General features: G+C 47.3%; 1 protein-coding gene across 1 annotated transcript in view; it reads left to right on the top strand.

The window, feature by feature from the left end:
- The window catches only part of abca3b (ATP-binding cassette, sub-family A (ABC1), member 3b), a 191,204-nt gene that overhangs the window by 137,405 nt on the left and 29,926 nt on the right, over nucleotides 1-23,873 (top strand). The window contains 9 exon segments of the mRNA XM_038820903.1: nucleotides 151-249; nucleotides 710-899; nucleotides 1,511-1,817; nucleotides 3,113-3,386; nucleotides 6,458-6,662; nucleotides 7,470-7,689; nucleotides 9,150-9,308; nucleotides 10,474-10,646; nucleotides 13,671-13,799. Coding sequence (XP_038676831.1) covers nucleotides 151-249; nucleotides 710-899; nucleotides 1,511-1,817; nucleotides 3,113-3,386; nucleotides 6,458-6,662; nucleotides 7,470-7,689; nucleotides 9,150-9,308; nucleotides 10,474-10,646; nucleotides 13,671-13,799 — 1,756 coding nt within the window.

Raw genomic sequence — 23,873 nt, 5'->3', positions numbered from 1 at the left:
ATGACAATCACGGAGTAAGAAAAGTTTATTTGATTGGTGCAATGGTAGGATTGATCTTATTCATGCACAACCCCCACAGCAACAATTTAATCAGAGGCTTGCCCTGGAAGTGCTGATGATTCTTCATATTTACACCTTTCCTGTCTGCAGATTTGAATCCCTTTTCACAGAACTGGAAAAGAAGAAGAGTGTGCTGGGAATAGCCAGTTATGGAGCTTCGGTCACTACAATGGAGGAGGTGTTTTTGAGGTCAGTGTGAGGCCTGACAGTTTCCAGTTGTACTGTGCTGATTTTGTATCTCCTCCAGTTCTCTATCAATGGACACATTTTATGGGAGCACATAGCTGATAGGATTGGGGAGGAAGAAGGTAACCTTGTGCTTTCTCACGCCAACTAGCAGCTGGCTCTGGAAGGGAGCTCTCAGGTTTATAACATGTGCTACCTTAATGAATGATGGAAAAAAAGCAAATGAAGTGCCACCATTGGCAAGAATGTGTAACTGCAGCCGACTCCGGCCCCGAGTCACTGTCCATGTGGAGTTTGCACATTCTCCCCATGTCTGCGTGGGTTTCACCCCCACAACCCAAAAAGATGTGCAGGGCAGGTGAATTGGCAACGCTAACTTGCCTCATAATTGAAAAAAATAATTGGGTACTCTAAATTTTTTTAAAAACATCAATTGCCAGTTGATGCCTTTGGTCCTTTGCAGGGTGGGGAAGCTGGTGGATTCCAGCATTGACCTACAGGCTATCAAGTTGCCAGCAATCCAATACCAGCACGAACGCAGGACCAGCGACTGGTCAATTGGGGAGAAAACCAGCCAAAATGACCTGATGGACTTCACAGATGATGGTGACTATCAAGCCATTGAATATTCTTCTATCAAACTGAACACTGGGGTAAGCTCATTATCTGCAGGCCTTTCTCAGAGCTAAATGGGCAGACATATTTCGGAATCAAAAGGATACTGAAAGACTTGCTTTTTTTTCATACAAATAAATATTTAAAACTTCTATTCACTTGTTTTTCAGCACACAGTAAGATTAATTGTGTCAGTCTGGATCTGTGCGTAGAACTTTTGCCTTTGAGTCAGAATGTTGCGGGTTTAAGTTTCACTCCAAAAATGCATTCCAGTGCATTACTGAGGGAGTGATTCGGAGGTGCCTTCTTTCAGAAGAGGTGTTAAATCAAGACCCAATCAGTCCTCTCAGTAGATGTAAATGATCCCATGGCTAATATTTTGAAGAGGACCATGGAAGTTCACCTTTGTGTCATGGCAAATATTCTTGGCGGAATGGAAAATTTGGAGAGACAACTAAATGTTCACTGACTTTCAACAGGACCAGGAAATAATGGCCAAGGGCAGGACCAGAAAATCCTAGACCCTATATATCTTCTTTAAAGGAGATTGGTGTCTCTGTCCCTTAAACGGGATGGGGTGCTGCTGTTTCTTATTGTGTTGCATTCTCATGCTCTGTAAAAAGCCTTGAAATCTCTCCCTTTTGTATAGGTCATCCTATATTTGCAGCAGTTCTACAGCATGCTCCATAAGCGAGCAACATACAGTTGGCGGAACTGGAAAGTGTTTATAGCCCAGTTTATGGTCCCGCTGATTTTTGCCTCTTTTGCATTGATTGTCGCCAAGACATTTCCAGGACCCCAGGATTCACCGCCGCTAAATCTGACTTTGGAAAAGTACGGGCCTACTATTGTTCCTTATGCAGTGACATTTAACTCCAACATCCTGCATAAAGAGTTGGCCCAGACCTACAGAGATGTGCTGCAAGAACAGCTTGGCACCCCAAGGCAAACCGAAGGTGAGGAACCTTGCAACTAACTTTACACTTGAATCTTCATATTCACAGCCTTCTCATTGTTTTTACAAAAATCTTAATTTCTTTAGTTTTGAAAATATAAGCCATAAATAACTACCTTTACAAAACCACCACAGCAAAGAACTAATTCTTGACAGAAGAGCAAACTCTGTGACCCTGATTCCAATCATGTGAGAGCTGCACAATTCCTCAACTTTGGTGAGGCAATGCCTCTGGGATTTGGAGTGCAGTCCACTGTTTGCTTTCTACCCTGATTTTTGAGCCTATTTAGAATTTTATGAGATGTGGGGCAGGTAATTCTTGTGCCTGCTCCTTTTCCCAGAGACATTACCGAAAGAGGCGGGACTAGTGGTATGCCTGATCCTTCTCCGGGACAATTATAGGAAGAGGTGGAATGAGTGGGATGTGATTTTACATAAGCTATGACACAGTTTTTGCCCAAGTTGTTAATGCTTGGTAGCCTGCATAAGGCTGTTGATGAGACTAAATCCTGAGGGAACATTTGGCCAGGGTTGGGAGAATTTAAATAATTTACAATCTACCTACAATTCCAGCAGGTAGCCTTCTTACAGAAGATCTACATCAAATGGCAGTCACACATGATCTCCTCCAATAGACAGGTCTCGTGAACAAAATCTCCTTCAATAACAATCCTTTTGCACAAAATGTCTTCCAGTAGGCATTCCTCTTGCACAAAATATCCAGAGGCAGTCCTCTTGCACAAGATCTTCTCCAATCAGCATTCTTGCGCAAGATCTCCAATAGGCAGCTCTGTTATACAACTTCTCCCTGCCCAAGTGTAACCCAAACATTTGAGGCAACTTGAGGAATTTTTCTCCAAAAAAATTAAGTTGTTAATGCATTAAAAGGGTGAACTTCAATGAGTTGCGTTAATGTTCGATTCCGGCTTGGGTCACTGTCTGTGTGGAGTCTGCACATCCTCCACGTGTGTGCGTGGGTTTCTTCCGGGTGCTCCGGTATCCTCCCACAGTCCAAAGATGTGCAGGTTGGGTGGATTGCCCATGATAAATTGCCCTTAGTGTCCAAAATTCTATGATAATCTATGATTAACCTAGGACAAAAGTTTGGCACAACATCGTGGGCCGAAGGGCCTGTTCTGTGCTGTATTTCTTTATGTTCTGTGTTCTAATGTTCCTTGTACCTTGGTAGCAATTCACGAGTTACTGTTGGTCACACTCAGTGTGGGGCACTGTTGATTTGCTAAGTTGCATTTATTGTGAGATATCTGACAGAGGTTTGTTACCTTTTTCCTCCAGATATTATTGATTTTCTATTGAATTCTTCAGTTAAGGAAGGAGCATCCTTTCATGAACAATGTGTCATAGCTGCTGATTTCCGGAGCTCACTGCCATCTGGAACCAGGATACGGGTTTTGTTCAATAACCTGGGCTACCATACTTCTGCTACCTCTCTGATGTTAGTGAACAATGCCTTATTCAAAATACTGGTGGGGCCAGCAGCTTCAATCAGTACCACCAACTACCCACAGCCGCGCAACATTACAGAGCAAGCAATGGACCAACTGTATGAGTAAGTTAGCATTAACCTGCTAGAGGAAGGGTTCGCCAGTCTGGAGGAGCTAAGGGAGAGGGTAGAGCTGCCGAGGGGTAGTGAGTTCAGGTATCTACAGGTTAGGGACTTTGCACGAAAGGTCTGGAAGGGGTTCCCTAGATTGCCAGGATACACCATACTGGAGCGACTGCTGCTTCCGGATGTGGAAGGGAAGGGAAGAATTAGGGATATATATAAGTGGCTGGGAGAGCAGGGAGGCAAGGTGGTGAAAATCAAGGAGAAATGGGAAGCGGAGTTGGGAATGGAGATCAATTGGAGAGTATGGAGTGAGGCACTGCGTAGGGTAAACAGGACCTCCTCTTGTGCAAGGATGAGCCTGATACAGTTTAAGGTGGTGCACAGGGTGCATATGACTCGGGTGAGAATGAGTGTGTTCTTTCAGGGGGTAGCAGATGAGTGTGAGAGGTGTGGGCAGGGGCCAGCGAATCGTGCGCATATGTTTTGGGGTTGTGAAAAATTGGGAAGATTCTGGGTGGGAGTGTTCGCGGTCTTAGCCAGGATAGTGGAGGAGGGAGTGGACCCGGACCCTTCGGTGGCGATATTTGAGGTTTCAGAGAAGCCGAAGCTCAGAAGAGGAGGAAGGCCGATGTCTTGACCTTCACCTCTCTGATTGCCATGCGACGAATTTTGCTGAAGTGACGGTTGGCATCGCCACCGGGGTTAGCAGCATGGTTGGGTGACCTGTATGACTTCTTGCGGTTAGAGAGATAAAGTATGAGTTAAGGGGCACAGCAGGGGAATTTGAGAAAAGGTGGGGGTTGTTTGTGACCGTGTTTGAGGAGCTGTTCATTGCAGGAGGGTGGGGGGTTGGGTGATGGGGAGGGAGGGTGAAAAAGGAGAAAATTCTGTACAAACTGTAGTTGATTGTTGGGAAGAATGTTTCCCAGGGTATTTATTTGCTGTAACCTACTTTGATACAAGTTTGAATAAAATGCGTTTTTTTTAAAACTTCTGCTAGAACTAGTTCACCTGATAATTGGGAGTGAGGTACACTATTCATGTGGTGCAGTACTGAACCAATTTGCCCAACCACATTCCGAATTTTGCCCCTAATCTATGCTGAGTCAGCCAGAGCTGCCCTGGCCCAGAAAAGGAGTAATGAGCTAATCAATGAATATTGTGTTGCTCCAGTGTCTGATTCTCATTGGGACGCAGCTTCCACCATTAAGCACCTGAACATTCACCACTCCAAAGATTCTTAACCCTATGAATGAAAAAAAGTCCTCCTCCCAGTCTATTTATGGTAATAATAATCATCTTTATTAGTGTCACAAGTAGGCCTACATTAACACTGCAATTAAGTTACTGTGAAAATCCCCTAGTTGCCACACTCTGGCACCTGTTCGGATACACTGAGAGACAATTCAGAATGTCCAATTCACCTAACAAGCACGTCATTCAGGACTTTTGAGGGAAACTGGAGCACCTGGAGGAAACCCACACAGACACAGGGAGAATGTGCAGACTCTGCACAGACAGTGACCCAAGTCGGCATCGAACCTGAGACCCTGTTTGGTTGTCCCCTTATCTTGAGAATATTCTGTGCTCTTCTGCCAGAGGAAACAGCCTCTCAAAACCTCTTGCATTTCAGTGAGATCACTTCTCGTTCACCCAAACTCCCGAGAATATGGACCCAATCTACACAATCTCTCCTCATCTCACAAATCAGTCTAGTGAACCTTGGTTGCAAACCTCTTGAGTACAGAGACCAAACCTGTAACATGACATGGTCTCACCAACGTCCTGTCCAATTGTAACATAGAACAGTACAGCAGTACAGGCCCTTCGGCCCACAATGTTGTGCCGACCACTTATCCTAATATAAGATAACCTAACCTACACCCTTTAACGAGAGCTCCTCTTTCGATTTTCCAACTCTCATGCAATAAAGGCCAACAGACTTTGCTTTCCTAGTTACTCACTGTATCTATATGCTAACTTGCTCTGATTTATTAATCCACATTACACTGAACACCAACATTGTCAGCATTAAAGAGATTTTTTTTCTATTCTTCCTACCAAAGTCAATAACCTCACACTTCCCCTCACTTAACCTGTCATGTATGTATGTGTAGTTTTATCAAGTCTTGCTCTGAGAATATATTGCTGATCCCGTGTCACCTTTCACCCACTTCACTCTGCTGATTTATATTAGGAAAAATCATGCAGTCAGTTAACGAGCAGCTAGGTGAAGATGGAGGCAGTCCCTCAGTCAGTGGGCCTTAAATCAATGCCTTGTGCATCATGGTTAATACTCCATCCATCCTTGCCCCACGGAACAGGCAACCAAAGTTTCTGCAATTGTATACCTGTGTTCACATGCTCATTTCTCTTGTGTGGGCAGATACCCTGATGTGTAGCATCAGTTATTTACTTGGACTTTAGATCAGAACACGAAAACAACCTGTAAGTTGCACTGTAACTGATAGTCAGGACATAAGAACATTGTGGTGGGTTGGCTGCTGTGAATGTATACATACTGGGCACTGACCATTCTAGCACTATGCCAGGGCACCTACAGTTTAGCACTGTGCCTGTGGTAAGCTGAAGCTGATGCTCCATTCCCTACAGGCTGTCAATATGTTGCCATCTTCCTTGGTTGGGAATAGAAAATAGGAGCAGGAGAAGACTATTCAGCCCTTCGAGAATGAAACTAGAAGCTATACGGGGGGAGAATCAGGATGAGAGATTTGGCTTCATTTCTGATGGTGAAACCCCTTCCTTTAATGGAAGAACACTAGTCCCATTCATAAGATACAATTAGGCCTAGTTCAGCCTAACCAACCACATTGGATACTTAAGGGTGTTCCTGTGCACTCTACCAAAACTGAAGGTCGTTCCCTAGTGAAAATGTCTGGTGATCACTCAACTGGCTGTGTTTAATGGAGCTGAGAATACCACTTCTTTCAAAATTAAAGTTAATTAGGAGATACGGGAGCTAGTAGACATGCTGATTATGGTGGAGTTAGGATGATAGGTAGATACTTGTTTGTGCACCAGTTGACTGATTTCTTTTTAATGGCTTACAGAAATCGGACAGGGTTTGCTTTGGCCTTCAATTTGATGTACGGCATGGCATTTCTGGCCAGCACCTTCACCCTGTTGTTGGTGTCTGAGAGAACCATAAAATCCAAGCACATTCAGCTCATCAGTGGCCTTCATATCATCAACTTCTGGATGTCTGCTCTCCTCTGGGATCTGATTAACTACTTTGTCCCATGTATTGCAATCATGGTAAGAAACCAGTTCCTGAGCTGCCACATTCCTTGTGGGAAATAGAACAGGAATCTCGCCATCTTTCAAACTGATCACAGTTAGTGGATATACCCTGGATCGAGTGCGATTACTGGACACCTTTTCAGACAGCGTCTGTCTCTGGATAATTGTGCGGAGGGAGGTTGTGGAGGAAGTGGATGGTGGAGTTTATTATAAACGCGTCCTGAGTACTTGTGTTATGTCCTGATAGAGTTGTTTCTGAAGCTTGGGGGTCCAATAACAGTCCAGTTGTTTTCGTTTCTCTGCCCCACTCCTCCAGTGCTTTCAAATGGGGACTCTGCACAAGGTCCGAACTAAGCCAATCTTCTGCTGATTTGAATTCGGAGACAACCCCATGGAGTAGATATGGGGACAGAATTTATAATAATAGCTTCTTGAAATGCTAGTCTTTGTTCACTTTTGGCTCAGATTCCATTGTCTTTACATCTCTGGAAATGTTTCTGTACAGACTGACTGTACAGACTGTACAGTCCTGTACGACTGAACATCATTGTGAGTGTGTTCAGGGTCTATAATTATTTTGTTGAAGCATATCCTCCCTTTGCCCAGCAGTTGTAACCAATCCTGATGTGGTCCAAATCCACTGCAGAACTTGTGGTTCTGACACTGAAGAGTTTTATTGTCTGGTCTGTTTGGGTACACCTGACTTTCACTGTGAAACTAGAGCTTGAAGTAAACAAACACTACCTGATCCCAGCTGCATAGATGTCTAAAAATAATATGAGGAGACAAGAAACAAATAACCTCTTTGTGATTTGTTTGCAGGTGATATTCCAGATCTTTGAGCTGCAACCTTTCACTGTGCAGCAACATCTTGGAGATGTGCTAATTCTTCTGCTCCTTTATGGCTGGTCTATTATCCCCGTCATGTACCTCTTCCACTACTTCTTTTCTATGATTGCCACAGCTTACACCAGAAGCACCATAATCAACATCCTGACTGGCACTGCCACCTTCCTGGCCATCACCATCATGAACATTCCAGGTATTCAGAAGTAAGAGTCTCAGAAACAGGAGTTTAGGGACGGAAAATTCCATTCTACTGCTTCAAGACATCATAAAATCTTGTTGCCTGAATTTTGCAATTCTACAGGGAGAGATTTTCCACAATGTACTGCATTAATGTTGTGTTGCATTGCTGTTGCCAAGCTCTGCATCATTGTTGTCACTGGAGGGTAGCAAGGATAATCCAGGTAATTACAGGCTGGTAAGCCTTTACGTCAGTGGTCGGGAAATTATTGGAGAGGAGTCTTCGAGACAGGATTTACTCCCACTTGGAAATGAGTGGACATATTAGCAAAAGGCACCATGGTTTTGTGAAGGGGATGTCGTGTCTCACTAATTTGATCGAGCTTTTCAAGGATGTGGTGAAGATGATTGATAAGGGTAGGGCAGTAGATGTTGTCTACGTGGTAAGGCCTTTGATAAGGTCCCTCATGGCAGACTGGTACAGAAGGTGAAGTCGCACGGGATCAGATGGTTACAGAACTGTCTCGGTCAAAGAAGGCAGAGGATAGCAGTGGAAGGATGTGTTTCTGAATGGAGATATTCCTTGGAATCAGTGCTGGGACCTGTGTTGTTTGTAATATATATAGATGATTTGGAGGAAAATGTAACTGGTTTAATGAGTAAGTTTGTGTTTGACACAAAAGTTGGTGGAATTGTGGATAGCGATGAGGAACATCAGAGGATATAGCAGGATATAGTTCGCTTGGAGACTTGGGCGGAGAGATGGCAGATGGACTTTAATCTAGACAAATGTGAGGTAATGCATTTTGGACGGTCTAATACAGATGAGAAATATACAGTAAATGGCAGAACCCTTAAGAGTATTGATAGGCAGAGGGATCTGGGTGTACAGGTACATAGGTCAAAAGATATACCAGGATGTTGCTTGGTATGGAGAACTATGAGGAGAGAATGAGAAACTTTGTTCTCACAGGAACAACGGAGGTTGAGGGGCGACCTGATAGAAATCTACAAGATTATGAGGGGCAAGGACAAAGTGGATAGTCAGAAGCTTTTCCCCAGGGTGGAAGAGTCACTTACTAGGGGGCATAGGTTTAAGGTGCAAGGGCCATGGTTAAAGGAGATGTACGAGGCAAGTATTTTTACACAGAGCGGGGGAGGTAGTGGAAGCAGATACGATAGTGACTTTTAAGGGGCGTCTTGACAAATTCATGAAGAAGATGGGAATAGAGGAATTTGGTCTCCGGAAAGGTAGGAAGTTTTAGTTCAGATGGGCAGCATGGTTGGTGCAGGCTTGGAGGACCGAAGGGCCAGTTCCTGTGCTGTAATTTTCTTTGTTCTTTGTTCACCCAGTGGTGGCCACCAGGTTTTGAGACTACCTTGCTAATCTTGTTTTTGGAAGAGTGGGAATGGGGGACTGAAGTTGATAAATGCACTGAGTTCAGTTTCATTATGTTTAATGGTTTCTCCCCACAGAGCTTGGTCTGAGAGATCTAGCAAAGATTCTGGATGGAGTGTTTCTCATCTTACCCAATTACTGCCTGGGACAAGCCCTGAATGATTTTTACCAAAACTACCAATTGATTGCAGTGTGCACCACAAGCCCCCTTGCCGAATATCTGTGTGAGGCATTCAGTGAGTATGTCCCACAGTCTCAAACCACTTCTACACACATTATGTATAAACCAAGAAGGAGCTGGCAGGAGGAGGGATGATATCCTGCTTTTGATGATACACCATGTAGTCAAATAAGAGGAATAATGGGGCAAAAACAGCAAAGAGAAGTGGGTCTGTTTCCCACTAATGCTAATCCAGTGTTGTCCAATATAATAGCTCCCCAGTCAAATGGAGCTGCTTATCAGTAAATAAGCAATGAGTATTGGACTCTGCCATTAATCATGTGATTACAGTATTCGTATCCACATAGTATCTGCATAGGATAACCTTTCTGTGCGTTCGATGGTAAAATTGATCATTGAGTATTTTGCCACCATTTCAATAGGCTAGGAAATAAATGCTGTTGTAAATATCCAAGTGTGAAGTAAATTTACCATAATTCACCAAATCAATAGCACCTTAGCAATGTGTAGCTACTTGATCATTTGTATTGGACAGCAATGACACGTTTCACTGTATATAAATGCAAAGTATTGCATGAAACCCAAATGTAGTGAAAGACTAACCATCAACAAAGGTGGGAGTGGCCTGGGATTTGATTATTGTTTTCAAAAGTAAATTTGTAATTATATAGTGATTTATCATATTAAAGGTTAGAAGGAAATAGGATATATGTACAACTTGTTGCATGGCCCTGTCCATCATTCCTAATAGAATCATAGAATTGTTGCAGCACAGAAAGAGGCCGTTTGGCTTATGATGTCTGTACAGGCTGTCTGTAAGAGCAATGCATCCAGTCCACTTCCCTACCTTTTCCCCTTAGCCTGCAATATTTTCATTTTAAGATAATGATCCCAAGTTTATTTTGAAGCCATAATTGCATCTGCCTCCACCACAATCTCAAACACTGCATTCCAGATCCTAACCACTCATTAAATAAGGCCTTTTTCCTCGTGCCATTGTTGCTTCTTTTGACAGTGGAATGGGAGTTAGTCCGGAATCTTCCTACTGCATTCTCCAGGAGTTTGGAGATTACCTGTTACTGACTATTGTCACTGAGTGGCCAGAGTGGCCTGGAGACAGGAAATTGGAAAAAAATAGGAGACTTTTTAAAATGTTAAAATTTGATTAATTCTCTAATGAAGCTCTTCTCACACTATTGTACATCATTGATCATTTGCAGATATCACCTATCAGATTAATTACTTTTCCTGGGAATCTCCTGGAGTTGGCCGTTTCATTGTTGCCCTGGCAGTCCAGGGCTTGGCATTCCTGACTCTTCTCTTCCTTATTGAATTCAGTATCTTCAAAATGTTATCCAATTTTTTCCATTATATCATCTGGAGAAAGAAAACGGTGAGTTCAAGGAGATAGAATAGTTAGTTAATTAGACAAGTGAGGCTGAAAAAAAATGTCTTTGATATTGCACAAAGCGATTCCGATTATTGACATTGTTGTCAAGTGAAGATGAGGAAACTTATTCTCAGCAAACGTTATCAGGCCACTTGCTGCCAGCTTTCTCTATTACTGGACTGCAGGTTTGAAGTTCATCAGAGTATCATTGCAAGAACAAATAGACAAATGAGTTACGGGCTGTAATCTAATCAAGGGGCTTGGTGGGGTGGTGGCTATATATAAAATAACAGATACCCAGGAATGAGTTACAGGCTAAAACCTAATGGAGGGTTTTGGGATGGTTTACTTATACAATAACAGATACCCAATAGTGAGATACAAGTCAGTATCTACTCGAGGGGTTTAAGGAATTTCTATAAACAACAAATATGCGAGAGTGAGTTACAGGCTGGGATCTAATTGAGTTCAGAGGTGATGGTTTTATATATATATAGGTACTCGGGAGTGAGCTACTGAGGGGTGCGGGAGGTTTCTATATAGAATAACAGGGAGCTTAGAGAATCTCCAGAGCGCAGAGTTGCCTCACTCCAAGCATTGAGTGAATAGATTGGAGCAAATGGAATGGATTATCTGAGTTACATTTTTCCAATTTTGCACAGGACTATCAATTTTTAAAATTCATTCATGAGATGTGAGCATCGCTGGCTAGGCTAGCAATTATTGCCGATCCCTAATTGCGCTTTAGAAGGTGGTGATGACCTACTTTCCTGAACCGTTGCAGTCCATGTAGTATAGATACACCCATAGTGCTGTTAGGGAGGGAGTTCCAGGATCTTCACCCAACGACAGCTAAAGAATGGCGATATCTTTCCAATTCAGATGGCAAGTGGCTTGGAGGGGAACTTCCAGGTGATGGTGTTTCCATGTGTCTTCTTCCCTTATCCACACAAGTGCCAGGCAATGACCATCTCCTACTAGAGAGGATCTAACCACTGCCCCTTGACATTCAATGGCATTAACATTGCTGAATCTCCCACAATCAACATCCTGGGGATTACCATTGATCAGAAATTTAACTGGACTAGCCATATAAATACTGTGGCTACCAGGGCAAGTTAAAGGCTAGGAATCCTACCCCCCAAAGCCTGTCCACTATCTATAAGGCACAAGTCAAGAGTGTAATGGAATACTCTCCACTTGCCTGGATGAGTGCAGCTCCAACAACACTCCAGAAGTTCGACATCATCCAGGACAAAGCAGCCCGCTTGATTGCTTCTCCTTCCATAAACATTCAAACCCTCCACCACCAACGAACAGTGGCAGCATGTATACCGTCTACAAGATGCACTGCAGTGACTCACCAAGGTTCCTTAGTCAGCACCTTTCAAACCCATGACTGCCACCATCTAGAAGGACAAGAGCAGCACATTACTGGGAACCCCATCATCTGGAGGTTCCCCTCCAAGTCACTCATAAACCTTACTTGGAAATATATCGCTGTTCCTTCGCTGTCACTGGGGCAACATCCTGCAACTCCCTCCCTAACAGGACAGTGGGTGTATCTACACCTCAGGGACTGCAGAGGTTCAAGAAGGCAACTCACCACCACCTTCTGAAGGGCAACTAGGGATGGGCAACAAATGCTGGCCTGACTAACAATGCCCACATCCCAGAAATGAATGAAAAAAAGAGTTGCGGAGAGACTCGTAGAAAGGGGTCAAACCCAGAAGAGAGGATTGTTGAGGACCCATAAGAGGGGTGGGGGAAGGAGGATCTGAAAAAGGACCTGAACTGAGCTTTATGCGTGCTGGCTCTTGTCAGTTAGCTCTTCCTGAAGGAGGATGGGTCACATCAAGAACGGAGATTTTTCTCAAACACAAACCAAACAATTCCCAGGAAGAAATTGAGAAAAATGTCTGAGTTGGTGCAGATTGTTTGAGAAGTTTATTACAATCACTGAGGGTGGAAATGCTGGAAACATAAAACTTGAACAGAAAGTACTGTAAATGTGGCAAGACTGTCGTGATCTGTGGAGAGAAAAAGCAAGTTAACATTTCAAGAATGGGCCATTATCAATTTTTTTTAAAATTTAGAGTACCCAATTTTTTTTTTTCCAATTAAGGGACAATTCAGCATGGCCAATCCGGTGCTATGTCTTTTCGTCCGACGACATTTCGTCCAACGACACTTCGTCCACGTCATTTCGTCCAACGTCTTTTTGTCCGCCCGTCTTTTGGTCCAACGTCATTTTGTCCGGTGATTTTTTTCGTCAAAGATTTTTTGTGACTTTTTACGTGTTTTTGCTGGATGATTTTTTTTGTCAAAGACTTTTTGTAACTTAACTTTTAGTAACGGGGGGATCAGGCGACTTCATGTACGCGATATAAGAAAATAACTGAACGCCTCAAAAGATTGGTCGTTGAATATGATCCCACAGCGAAAATTGATTTCTTGAGGAATGTTGCTCACATTTACATCAATTTTAAGTAATTTCGGGAATTCATCAGTAGTAAACTTTTAGATCTTTTTAACTGCATTTTTAGATTTTTTAACTTTTTAACTGCATTTTTAAGCTTGCATTTTACTTGAATTTCATCAATTACTTGCATTTTAGCAATTAAATTCACTTGCTGTATTGTGCCTGCTTTCTATCAATTAAATGCTTTTATACGGAGTTGATTTGCAATTGGTTAATTGGACGAAGTGACGTTGGACCAAAAGACGGGCGGACAAAAAGACGTTGGACGAAAAGACGTGGACAAAGTGTCGTTGGACGAAATGACGTCGGACGAAAAGACGTGACACGGGCCAATCCACCTAACCTGCACATCTTTGGGTAGTGGGAGTGAAACCCACGCAGACACTGGGAGAATGTGCAAGCCATTATCAATTCTAATGTAGCATTAATCTGCCTTCTCTGCTCTCACGCACTAACCTACCATGAGTTTCTAGCATAGTCTATGACTAATTGTGTTTTGCTGGTGTAGTAGATATGAACAGGCTAATGTTGCTGTCTTCTGCTAGGCTTCAATGATAGATGTCAGAAATGCAGAGCTCATTGAAGATTCTGATGTGAGGGATGAGCGTTTGAGGATCGAGGAGTTGCCATTTACCCATTTAAACATTCCGTTGGTGATAAAGGAGCTCTCCAAGGTAGGTGCAATATCTCGCCAGCAATAGTGACGTTCCAGCAGGAACATAGCTGTGCAATCAGGTGAATGGGCTCAGTGATCTGTCAAGTGGTGGCTGCTGGAGGAAACTAAATCTTTGACGTTCAGTTTTCAAGTCTCAAGTCGTTGAAGCAGTTAATCGCAGTGTAGGTTCCTTTAATGGGAATTGCGTGCCACAATGGGGTAACTTCTGACCATTCCATCCTTCCAGCCACCACCTGTTCGGCTGCAGTAAGGAGTGATGTATTCGACAATGGAGCTTCCAACAGTTAAGGCATCTCGGTCATTTAAAGCATGACCTTCTGGACCGCCCCCACCCCTGAGATCCACACTCTGGATTCCCCTCCCCCCTCTCCCTTTAGAATGTTCCCCCTCCTCCTGGGATCTCCCCCAAGATTTTGCACCATCAACCTCACCCCCACCCCAGGATCCTCCCCCTCTCCCCTGGATCCCACTTCTCTCCCAAGTCCCCACCCCCGCCCAACCGAGATTCTTCCTCACATCCCCCCCTCTTTCCCTGGATTCTGCAACCCTAGCACTTTAAGCAGTGCTGCTTCCTGCTGCTTTACATGATGTTGGCGTTCGGTGCATCGTTAAATACTGGGTAATTCACAATGGATAGGATTTTCCGGCCCTGACATCGCTAAGTATCATCGGAGGCAACGGCTTTCAAAATTTCCCATTCCACCAGCGACGATGCCTGTCGATGTCGGGGCTGGAAAATTCCGGCCAATGTTTTACTGCACCCCTAATACCCTCATCACTGCAACGCAAACTGTTGAGCAGCTTCTGAACTAATAATACTTCAAACTTAATAATATAGGTACTACTATTGTGATATCACTGCCGCCCACCCAACTGTCTGTGCCCTCTCTGACACTGTAACCCCCTTTGTACACCCACCTGACTCCCCATGCCCTGCCTCACACTCTCTAACCTCAATTATCTGACTCTGAATCTCCTTTAGGGAAGTTGCTGAAATCAAATTTCAGCACCATTTTCATTCTGATTGGCATTATCAAATCTCCTGATCATGCCGTTTGTAATTATGTCAGGTTATAATTGCTACAAAGGCGAGATTTCCAGTGAGGGGGATGTGCTGAGTGGACGCACGGAAGGTGGCTCTTCTCCTAGGAAATTGAATGCCGGCATTTTTAACCAGAAATTGCCTGTGAGAACTGAGAAAAAAAGTCATCCCCTCATCATCCTCTTCAACCTGCAAACGAAACATAAACCAAAATGCCGAGCAACAGCTGCACCAGAGGCCGCAAAGAAACGAGAGGCAACAGGAGCCTGGAGAAACCAGTGAGTGGGATGCCTGACCCATGAGGCAAAGAAGCCCTGGCTGCACCTGAACGAGAGGGGCCAACAAACTGTGCAAGGAACTCCCCCTCACCAGAAGGCAGATGGAAGAAGTTCCTCATCTGAGAGCTAAAGGATCTCACAGAGGACATAAAACTCGGAATCCAAGCAGCAATCAAGGTGGCGATCACGGAAGCGCTGGCCGCCATGTAGGTGGCCCTCGACAAAGTGGAGTGATGACTAGAGATCCAGGAAGCAGAATTAAGGAATTGGAAAAGGCCTCCACGGACCCGAGTGACCAGATCATGGCCGTAGAGATAGAGGTTGATGGCAGGGGAATCTTAAGGGGAAGGTAGAAGATCAAGAGAAACGGTTGAGGCACCAGGACCTAAGAATAATGGGACTGCCGGAGGGAACCGAAGGTAGGAACCCCATGGACTATGTGGCCCAGATGCTGGAAAATCTAGTGGAAAGTGACAGTTTCCCCAACCTGCCAGAGATAGACAGCTCACAGGTCGCTCCGGCCGAAGGCTACGGAACAGCCAAGGGCAATAATTGTGAAGATGCGCTGGTAGCAAGACTGGGAAAGAATCCTGCGTTGGGCTAGGCAGATGAGAACCTGCAACTGGGAGGGGCATCAGATACAAATCTACCAGGACCTTGTGGTAGACCTGGCCAAATTTAACAGAGCAAAAGCAGCCCTGTTTAAAAGTGGGTTGAAGTTTGGGATGCTGTACCCAGTCAAGCTATGGGTAATCTTCCAGGCAAGGAGCACTATTTTGCGGCCTCTGCGGACCAGTTCATCCAAAGGAAGGCAGCAGCAGAAATAGAGATAAGATATCACCCTGAGAGACTAAAAGAGAATTTGTGCGGGACTGTACTGCCTCGCTCTGAAACCAAAAACTAAGGCATAGAAAGGATGGGGCGAGGATAGCAGGGTGCAGGAAAAAGGGAGAAAGCGGAAGAGGGGAAAGGAAAGACAAACAGCAGAGAAGGAGACGCTTAGACCAACGTCGGAAGGGGGGGCCACCACACTAGTGAGAAAGCTCGCCCCAGGAGGTATGAGTGAGGGGGGAGAATGGCGCATCTCAAGAGGGAGAGAATGCGCCAAGCAATGGGGGAGACAAACATCACTAGCAGGGGAATAGGCAGAGGGGTGGCGGGAGTGACAATGTCAGGGGGGATGGAGGGAGGGGGAAGGTGCAGAACCATAAGGGGAAGAAATGAATAGGGGGGAAATGCTCTAGGCTGGTTACAACAGGCCACACATGGCAACAGGAAATAAGATGGCACCACAAGCAGCCACTTTGGAGGGAAACCCTGGAGTGCAGGGGCTCACTCGCATGCCGTATACACTGTTGGCAGCCATGTTGGTCAACCACTGGACAAAGGGGTGCAGGTGCCTGGCCTCATGGTGAGTACTGTGAACCCGGCCATTTTGGATAGCCCCTAACAAAGAGAAATCCTGAGTGCAAGGGCGCATCCACAAAGTAAGTATGGTTGATCCCGCAGGAAGCGGGGGACAGAAACGGGACAGAAACCCCTGAGGGATGTAGATCGACTGCTGGTAAGAAAGAGCTGGGTGGCACAGGTGCACAGACTGTGCAGTATGGCTACCCCCCTTGCTCTCGTCCCGACAGGCCACGCAAGAACAAGGGGGGTAGCCATACTGCACAGTCAGGACAGTGCTTATGGCGACAAGCATGGTTACGGACCCAGGGGGTACGTCATGGTCAGCGGAGTCCGGGAGGGGGCATCAGTGGCCCTGGTTAACGTGTAAGCTCACAACTAGGACGGCACAGAGTTCATTAAGAAGATCATGATGGAAATCCCCAACATAGACACACACCGACTCATCATATACAGGGCCAACAGTCCTGTCGAACCTCAAAAGAGGGAAAACCTCCACTGATGGCAAAATAACTCAGCACATTTATGGAGCAGGTGGAGGCAGTAGATCTATGGAGGTGCACACACCCAGGGGAGAGTTCTCCTTCTTCTCCCAAGTAGATAAGGTATATACATGCATAGACTTTGTGGTAGGGAAACACTACTTCCATGGATAGGAAGAGCAGAATACTCCACGATCGTAACGTCCGATCACACGTCACACTACATGGAAGTGAGGTTGGAGCCGGGCCATGCCCAACGCCCTCCATAGTGGTTGGACATGGCCCTCCTTGCCGACAAGGTTTTTGGCGAGAAAATATCACAAGCCATAGACGGGTATATTACCAATAACCAGAATGGGGAAGTCTCACCCTCCACGTTCTGGGACGCGCTGAAGATTGTGATCAGGGATGAGATTATTCACTATAAAGCACGGAGAGAATTTCGTTTAAGGCCAGGGTGGACAAAGAGGAGAGGTTGGAGCGGCAGAGGGTAATAGATGAGATGTTGGAGGTAGATATGCAAAAGATGGGGACCCAGCGAAGCTGGAAAAGAGGAAGGATCTACAGGCAAGCTTCGACCAACTGTCCACCAGGAAGGCGGTGCGCCAACTGAGACGAGCAAGGGGTGCAGTTTATTAACATGGAGATAAGGCAGGTCAGCTCCGGCGGGAGGCAGCGGCAAGGGAAATTCTTCAGGTGAGGGATAGGGCGGGGAAGTTGGGGGTGACTCCGGAGCTGACCAACAAGGTTTTGAGGAGTTTTATGAGAGGTTGTACAGGTCAGAGCCACCCGGGGGAGACCGTGAGATGCAGGAATTTCTAGACGGGTTGGAGTACCCGAGGCTAGGAGTGGGGGACAGGGCTACATTAGAAGGAGCAATAGTGGAGCAGGAGATAAAAGATGCGATTGGGAGGATGCAGTCGGGGAAGATGGCAGGGCCGGATGGGTTTCCGGTTGAATATTATGAAAAATTCAAGGATAAGCTGGCACCCCTGATGGTGAGGATGTTTGAAGAGGTGATAGGGAAGGGGGTGCTGCCACAAACCTTGGGGATCCGACGGAGTGTAGGTCGTATAGGCCCATTTCACTTCTGAATGTGGACGGAAAAGTATTGGCGAATGTACTGGCGGGTAGGCTGGAGGAGTGCCTCCCGAAGGTGATAGGTGAGGATCAGACAGGGTTCGTGAAAGGGAGGCAGCTGTGCTCGAACATTAGGAGGGTTTTGAACGTTGTTATGGCACCGGCGGAAGGGAAGGAAACAGAGGTGGTTGTGGAATTGGACGCCGAGAAGGCATTTGACCGGGTAGAATGGAGGTACCTGATGGCAGTTCTGGAGTGGTTTAGGATTGGGCCAAGATTTGTGAACTGGGTAAAGCTATTATATAAGGAGCAGAAGGCGAGTGTCCGCACAAACAACATCAGCTCGAGATACTTTTCTCTCCACCGTGGGACTAGGCAGGGATGTCCTATGCCCCCCCCCCCTGCTGTTTGCACTTGCGATTGAGCTGTAGACCATCGCATTAAGAAGTTTGGGAGCATGGAAAGGAATAGTGCGGGGGGGGGCGGATAGAGCATAGGGTGTCCTTATATGCCGACGACTTGCTGCTGTATGTGTTGGAACCTAGTGCGTCGATAGGAGGAATATTGTAGCTACTGCGAGTATTTGGGTCTTTCCCGGGGTACAAGCTGAACCTGGACAAGGGTGAGTATTTTGTGGTGTCTCGGCCGGGGGTGAGGGCAAGGGTGGGGGGGCTGCCATTCTGTAGGGCAGGGAGTTACTTTAGGTATCTGGGGGTGCAGGTTGCCCGGGAGTGGGGGAGGCTTCGCAGGTACAAAATCACTAGTTTGGTGGGGAGAGTGAAAGCCGATCTGGTATGGTGGGATGGTCTCCCTCTGTCACTGACGGGTCAGGTACAGGCGGTTAAAATGAATGTGTTGCCGCGATTTCTGTTTATTTTTCAATGCCTACCGATTTTCCTGCCAAAGGCTTTTTTCAGGGAGATTGAGGGAAGGATTACCTCGTTCATATGGGGAGGGAAGGTGGCCAGAGTGAGGAAGGTGCTGCTACAGAGGGGAAGGCAAGCAGGGGGTTTGGGTCTCCCGAACCTGATGTACTACTACTGGGCGGCGAATGTGGAGAAGGTGCGGAGCTGGGTCAGAGGGGTTGATTTCCAGTGGGTCAGAATGGAGGAGAGTTTGTGCAGGGGGTCGGGACTGAAAGCACTAGCAACACCGCCGCTCCCATTAGCTCCGAGGAAATACTCAGGGAGTCCGGTAATAATAGCTTCATTAAAAATCTGGAGGCAGTTTTGCCAACTTTTGGGTTAGGGGCAGGGTCAAGGGAAATGCCGATTCGGGGGAACCACAGATTTGAGCCTGGGAAGTGGGATGGAAGTTTTGGGAAATGGGAAGAGAAGGGGATTAAGATGCTGAAAGATTTGTTTCTTCGGGGTCGTTTTGCAGGATTGAGGGAGCTGGAAGCGAAGTATTGGCTGGAGCATGGAGAAATGTTTAGATACATGCAGGTTCGGGATTTTGCCAGGAAGGAGATACAGAGCTTCCCAGAGGAACCGGCCTCCACATTGCTGGAGGAGGCGCTAACGACAAGGGGACTGGAGAAGGGGGGAGTGTCAGTGGTGTGGAAGAGGATAAGGCACCACTGGAAGGGATCAAAGCAAAGTGGGAGAAAGAGCTGGGAGAGGTTATAGAGGAGGGGGGTCTGGTGTGAGGTGCTTCAGAGAGTAAATGACTCCACCTCATGTGTGAGGTTGGGGCTGATACAGCTGAAGGTGGTGTATAGAGCACACCTCACGAGGGCGAGGATGAGCCGATTCTTTGAAGGAGGGGAAGATGTGTGTGAGCGTTGCGGTGGGGGGGGGGGGGGGGGGGGGGGGGGGGGGGGGGGGCGCTAATCACGTTCATATGTTTTGGGCCTGTCCAAAGCTAGAGGAGTACTGGAAGGAGGTTTTTAGGGTAATTTCCAAGGTGGTGCACGTGAAACTGGACCCAGGTCCCCGGGAGGCCATATTCGGGGTGTCGGACCAGCCAGGGTTGGAAACGGGTGCGGAGGCAGATACCATAGCCTTCGCCTCGTTGATCGCCCAAAGGCGGATCCTGTTGGGGTGGAGAGCAGCTTCTCCACCCTGTGCCCTGGCGTGGCGGGGGAGACCTGTTGGAATATTTGACCCTTGAGAAGGTTAAGTTTGAACTGAGGGAAAGCTCGGAGGGGTTCTACAAGTCATGAGCATTATTTATTATGCACTTTGAAGAACTGGATAACATCGAACATTAACCCCTTCAAAATAGAGGCACGAGAATGGGAAGGGAAGCAGAGAGTGGGAGTAAAGAGAATTCACAGTGACAGAAGGTGGAAAGTGGGACCACTGCTGTTCACAATTTACATAAACAATTTTGACTTTGGAATCAAAAACAATTTCTAAATTTGGGGATGATACCAAATTGGGAGGGATAGTCAATACTGACTGCAAACAAATTACAGGAGTACATTAATAAACTTGCAGAATGGGCATTTCTGTGGGCAAATTATGCTCAACACAGGTAAATGTGAGGTAGTACATTTTGGTAGGACAAATGGGGGTCACAATATTTAAAAGGTGTGAGTCTACTTGGGGTAGAGATCTTGGAATACAAATACACAAATCACTAACAGTTGCGCCTGATGTACCATCAATTGGACGCGAGACACGATGAAGATCCAAACTGTGGCTTTAATCAGCTAGTTGTTAGCCCGGTGGTCGACTACAGAGAAAGGCCGACCGCCGGGAAACCTGGGTACTTATACCCCGCCTCGGAAGCTGAGTCTACTTGCCTCTTGAACAATTGGTGAGCAGTCACATGACTAGTCCCAGCCAATCAGACGAGAGGCACATGACCAGCCAGAGCCAGTGGGAAACGAATGCTCTGCACCAATGGCAGTGCTCCCACTCATATCACCACAATCACCCCTTGTGGAGAAAGAAGGCGGGGGTGTGTGTGTGAGGGGAAGAGAGAGAGAGAGAGAGAGAGAGGGGGGGGGGGGGGGGTCCGAGGACTGGTGGTATGAGTAGACATAATCGAAGATATGGGCTGCCCACTGGCTCGTGGCTAAATTAACAATACTACATACTACATTCGGATGCAAACAAAAAATTACAATAGAGTCCAATAAAGTCCCATGGTTGCATCAGACGGTCACGATCAGCCTGTTGGGTGCCCGTGATGTTCTGGTGGACCGTCGCAGTGGAGCCGGTGATGTCGTCCTTGCCTCCGGGAGCGTCGGTCGTAGATGTGTCTCCGTACCCCGGGCCGGTGGTGGAGACGCTGTAATCGGGGAAGGGGGGTATATGCGCTGGGTGGTGGGGCCGCGGGGGACGCTGGGGGGAATTGGGGTTGGGGGGGGGGGTGTTGATGGAAGAGGAGAAGGCCACACGCCGGCGGGTGCCAGGTCTCGGAGCGAGACCGTATCCTGCCGACCGTCGGGATACTCCACGTACGCATACTGTGGGTTGGCGTGGAGTAACTGGACTCGATCAACCAACGAGTCGGACTTGTGCACCCGCACATGCTTCCGGAGCAAGATGGGCCCGGGAGTGGCCAGCCAGGTCGGGAGAGGGGATCCTGAGGACGACTTCCTGGGGAAAATAAGAAGACGTTCATGAGGTGTTTGATTAGTGGTAGTACAGAGGAGAGACCGAATTGAGTGAAGGGCGTCGGGGATGACCTCTTGCCAACGGGGGATAGGGAGATCTCTGGACCGTAGGGCCAGTAGGATGGTCTTCCAGATGGTGCCATTCTCCCGCTCGACCTGACCGTTATAACTGGTCGTCCTGCTAGAGGCTATGCCCCTGCTGAGCAGGAATTGACGCAGTTCGTCGCTCATAAAGGAGGACCCCCGGTCGCTGTGGATGTACGCGGGGTAACCGAACAGGGGGAAGATGGATAGGAGGGCCTTTATGACGGTTGTTGTGGTCATGTCGGGACAGGGAATGGTGAAAGGGTAGCGGGAGTACTCGTCGATAACACTCAAGAAATATGTGTTACGGTTGGTGGAGGGGAGGGGACCCTTGAAGTCTATACTAAGACGTTCAAAGGGGCGGGATGCCTTGATCAGATGCGCTCGTGCGGGGCGGTAGAAGTGCGGTTTGCACTCGGCGCAGACGTGGCAGTCCCTGGTGACGGTCCTGACTTCCTCAACGGAGTGGGGCAGGTTGCGGGTCTTAATAAAATGGTAAAAACGGGTGACCCCTGGATGGTAGAGGTCCGTGTGGAGGGAGCGGAGGCGGTCAATCTGCGCGCTGGCGCAGGTACCGCGGGATAGGGCATCGGAAGGCTCGTTGAGCTTCCCAGGACTATATAAGATATCGTAGTTGTACGTGGACAACTCGATCCGCCACCGCAAGATCTTGTCGTTCTTAATCTTGCCCCTCTGTGCATTATCAAACATGAAAGCTACTGACCGTTGGTCTGTAAGAAGGATAAACATCCTGCCGGCCAGATAGTGCCTCCAATATCGCACAGCTTCGACCATGTCCTGTGCCTCCTTTTCCACCGAGGAGTGGCGGATTTCGGAAGCGTGGAGGCTTCGTGAGAAGAAGGCCACGGGTCTGCCCACTTGGCTCATGGTGGCCGCCAGAGCTACGTCAGACGTGTCGCTTTCGACCTGGAATGGGAGGGACTCGTCGATAGCATGCATCGTGGCCTTTGCGATATCCGCTTTGATGCGGCTAAAGGCCTGGCGGGCCTCCATCGACAGGGGAAAGGAGGTGGACTGGATGAGGGGGCGTGCTTTGTTGGCGTAGTTGGGGACACACTGGGCGTAATAGGAGAAGAAGCCCAGGCAGCGTTTGAGGGAGTTGGGGAGAGGGAGTTCCATCAGGTGGCGCATGCGTTCGGGGTCGGCGCCTATCACTCCGTTACGCACTACATAGCCGAGGATGGCTAGACGGTCGGTGCTAAACACGCACTTATCCTTATTGTAGGTTAAATTAAGGAGTTTCGCGGTTCGGAGGAATTTTAAGGTTGGTGTCATGGTCCTGCTGGTCGTGGCCGCAGATGGTGACGTTATCGAGATACGGGAAGGTGGCCCGTAACCCGTGCTTGTCGACCATTCGGTCCATCTCCCATTGGAAGACCGAGACCCCATTAGTAACACCGAATGGAACCCTGAGGAAGTGGTAGAGGCGCCCATCTGCCTCAAACGCGGTGTACTTGCGGTCACTTGCGCGGATGGAAAGCTGGTGGAAGGCAGACTTAAGATCCACCGTGGAAAAGACTTTGTACTTCGTGATCCTGTTAACCAGATCGGAAATACGGGGGAGAGGATACGCGTCCAGCTGCGTAAACCAGTTGATGGTCTGACTGTAACCAATGACCATCCTGTTTTCCTCCCCAGTCCGAACTACCAGCACTTGGGCTTGCCAGGGACTGTTGCTGGCCTCGATGACTCCTTCCTTAATGAGCCTCTGGACCTCGGACCCAATGAAGGTCCGGTCCTGGGCACTGTATCATCTGCTCCTAGTGGCAACAGGTTTACAATCTGGGGTGAGATTAGCAAACAAGGAAGGGGGGTCCACTTTCAGGGACGCGAGGCTGCAGACAGTAAGGGGGGGGATAGGGCCGCCGAATTGGAAGGTCAAGCTCTGCAGGTTACACTGGAAATCCAGGCCCAAGAGTGCCGGAGCACATAGACGGGGGAGAATGAGGAGTTTGAAGTTTTTGAAAACCTTCCCCTGGACCGTGAGGTCCGCTATGCAGCACCCGGTAATTTGGACGGAGTGCGAACCCGAGGCCAATTCGATCTTATGCTTAACTGGGTGGATGGGGAGCGAGCAGCGTCTTACCGTGTCGGGGTGGATGAAACTTTC

Source organism: Scyliorhinus canicula, chromosome 15 (genome assembly GCF_902713615.1).
Source record: "Scyliorhinus canicula chromosome 15, sScyCan1.1, whole genome shotgun sequence".
Taxonomy (NCBI): domain Eukaryota; kingdom Metazoa; phylum Chordata; class Chondrichthyes; order Carcharhiniformes; family Scyliorhinidae; genus Scyliorhinus; species Scyliorhinus canicula.
Note: the sequence above shows the minus strand (reverse complement) of the source record. Positions and strands in the feature narration are given on the sequence as shown.